Consider the following 9,918-nt stretch of genomic DNA (forward strand, 5'->3'; position numbering starts at 1 on the left):
TGGGAGTACAAGTTAGCAAACTCAGATGAAGCCAGTAGAGGATCGGTCTGTTTCTGGAGCACCAGTAGGTGGCTTCTGCAGTCCCAGCTGGTGACTTAGAGAAAGTGACAGTCTTGATGCGGGCATGGGCTGTCAGAAAAGCAGGAGTGGTTGGTGAGTTGAAACAGGGAACAAACTGTTAGTTTAAGAGACTGTCGATTCCATTGCTATTATCCACTCAAAACCCATAGGTAAAGAGAGTTTTTGGGAGCTTAGGGTCAAAGCCTGATGGGTGAAGACCATTAACAGACATCTGCAAATAAATTGTAACACAATTTTAGAGAACCCCAAATTATTGAACCCCCCAAATAAAAAGCAAACCCCTCAAGGGTTGATGATCCATGAACATTTAAAAATTTTCCACCTGGGTGGTTCAGTAGTAAGCATCTGACTTTGACTCAGGTCATGATCTCACGGTATGTGAGGTATGTGAGTTCGAGTCCCACATCAGGTGACCAGGAGCCCCACTTTGGGTGAGCTCCACTTCTCTCTCTCCCTCTCCCTCTCCCTCTCTTTCTCTTTCTGCCCCTACTGGGATTCTCTCTCTCTGTGCTCCTCATTCATTTGCACCCTCTCTCTCTCTCTTTCAAAAAATAAAATAAAATAAAATAAATAAATAAATAAATATAAAATGAAATAAAAATAGACCATAAAGATTTAGCTTAAAGGTTTTTTTAAGCAGAGGCTTTCTTATGCATGTATACATTTTTTGCTGTTGTTTATACTAATGACTCAGGCCTGAATGAGAAAGAAAGGGCAGAATGTTGACATGTTATGAATCACCAGGAATTGAAAACTGATCTGAAACAAAGACAGAACATCACTGAATTTTTTTAAAACTTTTACTGTATATTTATAACACCATAATTCCATTTAGGCTCAATATTTCAGAAACATAGCAAGGTTCTAGGCTGAGGAACTCATATATTTTAATTTGTTTCCATAGGGTTAATTACTGCTCTAAACTCTTCACAGGGCTTCTCAAAGGGTGTCTCAAGAACCACCTGCTCGAGGGGCACCTGGGTGGCAAAGTCTACTGAGTGTCTGTCTTCTGCTCAGGTCATGATCTCATGATTTGTGAGTTCAAGTTCTTCTTTGGGCTTGCTGCTGTCAGCACAGAGCCTGCTTCTTCAGATCCTCTGTCCCCCTCTCTCTACCCCTTCCCAGCACTCTCTCTCTCTCTCTCAAAAGTAAATAAACATTTTTTAAAAATCTTAGAAAAAAAACGCAAAAAAACCACTTGCTCTAGAATCACCTAGGATCGTTACTTAAAACACAAGATTCTGGGTCCTTAATGAGATCTACCCAATTTCTGGACGTGCATCTGGGAATCTGCATTTTTAACAGTTTCTAGATGATTTAGAGAGATCTCTTCCTCAAGGAATATATTCCTCTATAATGTCCTATAGATATTACTGCTTTTCTGGGAAATAATACTTTTCTATTATCACTGCTCTTTGACCTCTTAATATCTATCATTTCCAATAAAAATTTCTGAGAATGGGAGTTTTGGGGAAATTATCTTCTTCTGGAGCTGTTTCCCTAGAGCTCATGGAAACTGTGAAGTCATTACCAGAAGTCCTCTCTTTTCAGTATCTTTATCTCTTTTGCCAGCTGACCAGGCTCCTGGATCCCTGAGCAGGCTGTGGTAAAGCGTTATGAGAGCAACCCAGAAACTGTACATACTATGCTTTAAATTTCTTCTCCTGAAATGTGTTCAAAGGAAAGCCACCAACCCAGAGAAGAGAGAAATCTGTGGTATCTGAAATCCCAAGTTTTTTTTTCTGAGCTGTTATAAAATTGGCCTAAGACAGGGTTACCTGGCTGGGTCAGTCAGTAGAGCATATGACTCTAGATCTTGGAGTTGTGAGTTCAGGCCCTATGTTGGGCTTGAAGCTTACTTTAAAAAACATTGGCCTAATGGGGCGCCTGGGTGGCTCAGTCAGTTAAGCGGCCTGCTTAGTTAGGCTCAGGTCATGATATCAGGGTTCGTGGGTTCGAGCCCCACATCGGGCTCTGTGCTGACAGCCAGCTCAGAGACTGGAAGCCTGTCTTCAGATTCTGTGTCTCCCTCTCTCTCTGACCCTCCCCTGCTCATGCTCTCTCTCTCTGTCTCTCAAGAATAAATAAAAACAAACAAACAAAAAAAACATTGGCCTAATACCAAAATAAATGTATTTTGAATATTTAAAGGATTTAAGAAATTCAGATGTGAGCTGCTGGCAATCATGTAACTTGATGAAACTTGTTTTACCATGCTATTATCTTTACTATGCATGGAATTCAATTTTTGAGTGGTAAGTTTTCTAAATATCTCTCCGGTTTTATGTTTAGGCATGTTTGGAAGCTTAATAAATACTTTCAAGTACAGCCTCAAAATCAAAAACTTCTGATTTGGAAGTCAACATTATCACCCCAGGAAGAGAAGTTCTGCTCCCTTACAGTGCCTCATTCTTCTGTAGACCATTCCAAAAGCAGAAATGAAGCTCAAAGCAAACAAATGGAGGGGAAAATACCTTCATGTAAATTCAAGTGCTTTTTCTTTGCTATTTACTCACACCAGGGGGAATTTCCTATACCGCCCCTTTGCTGGAGGGGAAAGAACTAAGGGAGATCTAATAAAACCTAAAGGCAGAGGCAGCTGAAGAAGGAAGTTCCGAGATGGACCTCAGAGAGCAGATGACATGTCTATGAGGATAAGCTTCATAGCAGTCTCCACTTCTACCAGCCCAGCTAAAGCAAATAGTTTTACCTGTACTCTCTCCAGAAGCATTTTAATGGAAACTTCTAATTTACCCCTCTTTCTAAAAGGGACTCTGCAATAATATTCCCTTTGTTTTCTTTCCTCCAGCTTCATTTGGCTCCTACACTGAACTCCTAAGCCTACAGAGGTGTATGTTTATTAAGATTTTTTAACTGAATGATTTGCATCGATTTCTGGGCTGGGTGTCGCTGTTAGGCTATGTGTGTCTTTCTCAAAGACCCAGTGAAATCTTGCCAGAGGGGAAAACAGATCTTAATTTATTTATTTGTCTGGGAGAAAAGAGTTATCAAAAGCTTAAAAAAAAAAAGTTTCACACTTCACAAAAAAGTAACTGAACACAGAAAAAGCTGCTCTGAGTTCTACAAGGGATGGTGTAACACTGGCTCACCCAACCAGAATGAATCCCCAGACAAGAGTGTAATCATGCTACATTCTCTGGATTTCAACCCCCAGAGCAGATGTGCTCTGGGATCCTGGTCAAGGGTGAGACTGTTTTCTGGATTCCCGCCCTGAAACCCACACTTCTGCTTTTCTGCAGAGGTGGGGTAAAGGGCGAGAGAAATTTGGAATTGGTAGTTGGACATCTGCAGACCAGTGAAGGCATAAAGACCGGATAGTTATGTTTGTCCCATGATTTATTCTTCCAACTCTCATTCCTTTTCTTGGTTCACACACACACAAAAATCTTAATATTTCGCTGAAGAATTTATTCCCTGAGGAATTTGGGAAAAAGAAGAAGATACTGTATGCATCCTTCAATTCTCTTTAAAAGCTAGGAAATGTATAATAAAATAATGCATTGTAGCTTAAGGTCCATTTAAAAACATAAAGAAACTTGAGCTGGAGTCAGGGGTCCTGGCCACATCAAGAATCAAAATCAGACCAGCTGTTACTCCCACGTCTGCTTAAAAATGAGCAGAGATCACTAAAGGAAATAAAGATCACAAAAGATTTCTTATACATGTGATAAAGCATCCCAACCACCTGAGGAAGGTAAGTTGAGACTAAACGCATATCTCTTTCACCAACAGGGAAGACAGTCATGTATCATAAGTGAAAAGCTTCTACGTGAATGATTTGGTTTGCTTTTCAAGACACAGTTGTGTGAGAAGACTAGCAATGGTATTATTCACAAGTTCAAGTAAATTAAACTGAGATGCATGCATGGAAAGGCCACAAATTTTTGAGAAGGCCTTCTGAATTAGAAGCCATTATTCTTTCCATTACTGTGATCAACAGAAAGTACTGAGAACAGTGCCCACCTGTTGTGTGCCTGTGTATGCGTGTACCAAATTGGATATGTATGCCTGTATATGTAAGTGTATATGTGTGCATATATCTGTATATATATGCCATGTGTACAAACATGCATACATATAAATATATTTCAGCACACACACACACACACACACACACACACACACACAACTTGAAAAGGGATAAGTAAGTAGTAATGAGTATGACCAGGTTAGCCATTTAAGTAGGACACTTTACCAGATCTCTAACCCTATAGATTTTTTGAAAAGATTTTTTTCTATAGAACTTTTTCTTCAGTTTCCTCATCTACCATCACTGGAGAATAGATGTGTTTCTGAAAAGTTTTAAGTTCTTATTTTTTAAATTTTTTTAAATGTTTATTTATTTTTGAGAGAGCGAGGACAGAGTGTGAGTGGAGGAGGGGCAGAGAGAGAGAGGGAGACACAGAATCTGAAGCGGGCTCCAGGCTCCAAGCTGTCAGCATAGAGCCCAAAGTGGGGCTTGAACCACAAACCGGGAGATTTTGACCTGAGCAGAAGTGGAACATTTAACTGATTAAGCCACCCAGGAGCTCCTAAAAAGTTTTAAGTTCTAATTTAAAGTAAGAAAAGCAAAAGTTACCTTAGGGATGGGATCCGTGAAGCAGAGAGGCAGAGCATCTTTTCTCCCAGCCCTGCCAGATCACAAAGCCAGGGGGCATTCAGACCCACTAGTCTGAGACATGTCTTTGGGCCTGAACATTCTAGGCCTCAACATTCTAGGCCTCAACATTCTAGGCCTCATGGCCTGCCTGACAACCAAAATGCATGTAGAAGAGAAAAAGGAGGTGACTCAGCTTCTCACTCCATTCTCCATTCAGAAAACTTCCCGGGAGGCTAAACGTTTTACACATCACAGGGGTATTATTGGGCCTTCAAGGGAAGACAATGGCCAAGCAAGGCCAAAAGCTTATCAATTCAAAAGCCAGGCCAACTGTTCCTTCTCCCTGGACGAACTTGTAGAGGGCTCTGTGTGTGTGTGTGTGTGTGTGTGTGTGTGTGTGTGTGTGTGTCTGGGGGAAACTGGCACATGACCATCTCTTTGAATCCCCGGATCAAGTGTGGGGGAGCCCTCAATGCCCAGTAAATTGACAGTAAAGTCTCCTATTGGGCTGGTGCCACCACCATAAGAGTTGGTTGCCTGCCTAGATGGCTGAGAATCTTCAAGGACAGGCTTCTTGGTAAAACTCCAGGAATTATCTCAGATCTTCATAAATGATAGAGACATGGAGGTGAGGGGGGACTGAGAGAAGGGGAGACAGACGATATCTTGGTATGAGCGAATAATGGTTTCAGAACAAGGCATTGGGCAAGGAGAGAAAAAGAAAGAAAATCTAAACCTAACCCCCACCCTCACCCCTGTCCCCCACCTCCCGGGGCCTGATCCTTGCTCGCCCGCTGGCCCCAAGCTCAGGGCACAGTGGTCTGCTCTGGAAACCGGTCTCTGGCTCTCCGCAAGGTCTTGACTGGCAAGGGGGTGTGCACGAATAGTTGGGGGAGCACAGAGAGAAAGAGTAAGAGAGAGAGAGAGAAAGAGAGAGAGAGAGAGAGAGAGAGAGAGAGAGAGAGAGAGAGAGAGAGAGAGAGAGAGAGAGAGAAAGCGAGAGAGAAAGCTCCGGATCCACCGGGATTGGCCGCTCTGGGACTTGGGTCCTCGAAATCGGGACGGGCGGGGCCGTACCTCCTGGCTGGTTACCCGGCAGGGCGTGTAAGAAAGAAGCCGCGGGCAGGGAAAACTTAATAGAGAAAGGGATGCAGGTGGTGCATCGCTGTTCAGAGATCGGGGAGTGGGAGGGGGAAATGCAAAACCCAGACTAGAACAGCGGTCCCTCACCTCCACCCCGCCCACCGCGGCGCGGAACGGCGGCTGCAGACCGGTGCTTGTAACTGGCATGATTGGCGGCGACTGTAAAACTCGAGACTCAGGACCTCCAAGGGCCGCGGAACCTAGGAGTGGGCCCGGGACTTTGGGAACTTTTCTCGGGCGGGGCGGGTTTGGGTCCCCCCTCTGCAGCGCCTTAGAACAGGTGCAGAGATCTGCGTGTCTCCTGGGGCCCTCCAGAGAGGTGCGCAACCTATGGGCGTAGACTCTACCCTGTGAGCAGATCCTGGGAAATACAGGCGTCCCCCCACCCCCTCCCGCCCTTAGCCTACCTACCTCCACTGACAAAAGCCAAAAGAGGAGAGAATTTGGAACCTACTCAGAAAGCACGCTTGGGGATCGAAGGCCCCAGGCACCCGGTAAATTACAGGCATTCTGCCCCCGACTGGGACAAAGCAAATACTGGAGCGGCAACCGGTCGGTTTCCCTTTCCCCGGTCTTCAGAACCTTCGCTCTCAGGGCTTGTGAGCTCAGTCCATCTGCCGGGACTTCAGCTGACCAACACAGCTGCAAGCCTGCATGACCCTGTGACCTTGTTACCTTTGCAGGTGTGTGCAGACCTCTATGCCCACGGCTTCAGCCAGCGACCTCAGATAGCTGGGCAGGTGGGTGGGCTTATGGAATCTTAGAAAGTTTTATCTGAGAAAGTTCAGATATAGAGAGAGTTAAGATACATCGGAAAGCTTGAAAATGCAGCATTAAAATAAAAACATTTCTCAGTTTGCCTTGGCTGAAGACAAACTAGCTCTGGGCACCTTTCCCCTACTAATTCCCGCCAAAAGGTCTCATGGGCAAATCGTTCAACACAGGGGCCCAGCCCTGACGTGTCTGCCGAGAACACACCTACCTGGATTGCCTGGGCCGGAGCTCAGCGGAGATTCAGCTTTCTTCCTGTGTGATTACATTAATGATCACATAAAAGAAAACACAAGGGAAATCTACACGTATCCTTCAAACTATATGCTTCCAGACTTTACAAAAAGCGGCATCTGCTTACCTTTTTCTAGCCCTAAGTTCATCTCTGAATGCCCAATAGGTAACAAAGCCATCTGGTGAAGAGGAGATTCCGGACAAATGGAACAGAAACATAGAGCATTTAAGTTTGAGGGCTTTTGTTTGTTTTGGAAAGCAACCTGCCAACCTGCATTGGTTAGTAGGCTGATTTTAAAGATACTTTTGCTCCAAAGATCCACAGGATTCCAGGTATGAACAATTTAGTTACCCTCTCAAGCACTGTGATTTAAGGATCTCTTGAGGCCATATTTCATTTGCCCCCAAATACCTTTTTCACTTCTTGCCATTGAATTTGCTTCATGACCATTCTTGGTCTTTTCTCTACACATCCCCCTTTAGGTTTACTTGAGACCTGATTCGTCCATTACCAAAAGTAATTCCCCATTGCTAGAAGTAGGGTAACCTGCCTCACTCATTGTGCTAGATGAGAAGATGCAGTTAAACCAAATGATGCCAATTGTGATGCAGAGTCATGTTAGACAGGAATAGCAGTTAGAACTGAAATTTTGGAGTGTTCTCATTTCACTTTACTGGGGATTAGTGTTTTACATCATCCAACTGTTGGCTGTGAAAACTGAGAACAGGTCTCGGAATAATGTAGCACAGAACGGTCCTTAGATGATAAGAAAGTCAACCTACTTTTTTGCCAAACGGGGTCCACACTATGATACAATTCTTTGCCCTACTCCTGGTCCTGGTCCCTGCCCTAATCATAACTTGGTCTGTGGTCACCTTAAGATAATGAAGGCTTTAAAATTCTGTTAGAGGGGGTACCATTGAATGCCTTCAATAAGACAATATGCAAGTTTCCCATTTCAGACTTTTTCACAGATGTCCATCTGACAAGGGGAGGGCTGGCAAGATGTGGAGGAAGAAAATGGGAAAGAATACCTCCTGTGATAGATAAACCAGTGTAGTATCTGTGAGGAGAGTGTTTGTGGAGCAACTCAGGATGAGAATGGATTAAATGCATGCTACCCTAAGAACTAAAGTTCATTGTTTATTTGGTTTTGCACATAATGGTTGCTGAACAACTTAACTAAGAATTGTCAATATATGAAGAGTACAGCGAGACTTTTCATAAGACGAAGAGCCTGAAGAGGAGGAGAGTTATCAGATTCCTCTGTTTGGTAACGCTCCAGGACTGGTTCCCCCTCAACCCCCCCCCCCCAAAGGCTGTGCAGTGCACCTGCTCAGGCCTTTAGAGGGAAAGCTAAGCCCTGCAATAAGTAGACTATCATGGTCATTTCACTTTGGTTTCTAAAGAAACTCCCCCATTGGGCCTCCTGATAGGTAATAACAATGCTGAAGGGTCCTAGAGGACAGGGTACTCCTCCATGCAGGCATCACTTAGTAGAAGTCAAGTGGGCCTTTCATCTGGCTTCTCTGATCAAGGCCTGAAAACTGTCTCTGGCCACTCCTGAAGATGCTAATTACCCTACTGCTGAAAAGAATGTTGACATCCCACTGACAAGTTAGCTTCATGGCAGATGTCTTTGTCTAAATGATTTGTCCTTGTATGAAGAAGACCACCACTTTCCAGCTAAAGATTTTCTAAACAATAATCAAGCTTTGTCTTCTCACTTTTAGACTCAATATTGGATTCCAGTGAATAAATATAAATGGGACAGGGTTTTGCTATCTCTTCTCTTCAGATAATAGGTGGTATCTACTCAAAGTGTAGCCCTTAGCTACAAAACAAGTATTTAAAAACACTTTCCAAATAATTGCTTTGAAGAAAATAGTCATTTATTGTCAAAGCATCCAACATACCTGGATAATCTATAAAGTTTAATAAATCTTTCCAGGGATAAAAGAAACACATAACTATTCAGACTCCATTTCACTGGCACAAAATTACACTTTGTATTAAAAGGAAATACATTATATACATAATGATGACATTCTTCACTGAAGTCCATAATCATTTCATGATACATGCACTTCCCCCTGGAAACTTAAATCGAATGGTGACCCCTTTTTATTTATTTTATTATTTTTGTAAGAACACAACTGTCATCAAGAAATGCAGAAAGCATCTCACCCTCCTCCTTTACTTTATATCTAAAATAAATTTTGCCCTTACATATAATTATTACATCTAAACCGTAAGTGCTTAATAATTTAAGTAGAAACGTATGACAAATGCATCAATATGTTGCAATATATGACATTTTTTAAAATGTACCTTTGTTTTTGGAAAGTGAAAATGCGTGCATTCAAAAGAAACCCCCTCAACAACCCACCCAATCAAATATCCACCATCCTGTCTTGTGTGTGTGCGGATGTGTGCGTGCGTGCGTGCGTGTGTGTATAATCCCGGTCTCGGGTAAACAGGTCAATGAGAAGGTTGGGGAGGCACGTGTATGTGTGAGTGTGCGTGTGTTTCTGTCCGGGTGCAAGGTTTCAGGTCACAAGGAGGTGGTGGATGTCCTCGCGTATTTTTCCTGTAGGTGGCTTGACTGTGAGTGTGCGCGCGTGGAAAGCTAGGGTCCTTTCCGTCAATTATGCGAGGTCATGTGCCTGGAGAGGTGGTGGCGCTCCCTGAAGGACTCATTGCAGATGGGGCACTTGAGCTTCTCCTCCCGCCGCCGCTTCACCAAGGGCTCCATCGCGTACTCCTTCTTGTGATGCGACCGCATGTGGTACACCAGGTCGGAGGTCATGCGGAAGGAGGCATTGCACTTGGCACACCAGTTCTGCGCGGGCAGACACAGCGAGGTGAAGGAGGGCGGCAGCAGCGTGAGCGCCGAGGGCAGCTGCAACTGCAGGGGCCCCGCGGCCGCCGCGGCCGCCGCCGCCGCCGCCGCGGAACTCTTGGGCCAAAAGGCGGTGGCGTAGAGGAAGGGGTTCTGTTTGGGCAGGCCGCCGCCGCCGCCGCTCGGCAGGGCCCCGCAACCTCCGTTCAGGTCCGCGGCCCCCTG

General features: G+C 44.4%; 1 protein-coding gene across 1 annotated transcript in view; it reads right to left on the reverse strand.

Moving 5' to 3' along the window:
* Nucleotides 1-8,720: 8,720 nt before the first annotated feature.
* Nucleotides 8,721-9,918, reverse strand: part of PRDM8 (PR/SET domain 8) — a 3,922-nt gene continuing 2,724 nt past the window's right edge. The window contains exon 4 of the mRNA XM_029951670.1: nucleotides 8,721-9,915. Coding sequence (XP_029807530.1) covers nucleotides 9,496-9,915 — 420 coding nt within the window. The 3' untranslated portion in view covers nucleotides 8,721-9,495. The remainder of the gene's footprint in view (nucleotides 9,916-9,918) is intronic.

The sequence above is a fragment of the Suricata suricatta genome, chromosome 1 (assembly GCF_006229205.1).
Source record: "Suricata suricatta isolate VVHF042 chromosome 1, meerkat_22Aug2017_6uvM2_HiC, whole genome shotgun sequence".
NCBI lineage: Eukaryota > Metazoa > Chordata > Mammalia > Carnivora > Herpestidae > Suricata > Suricata suricatta.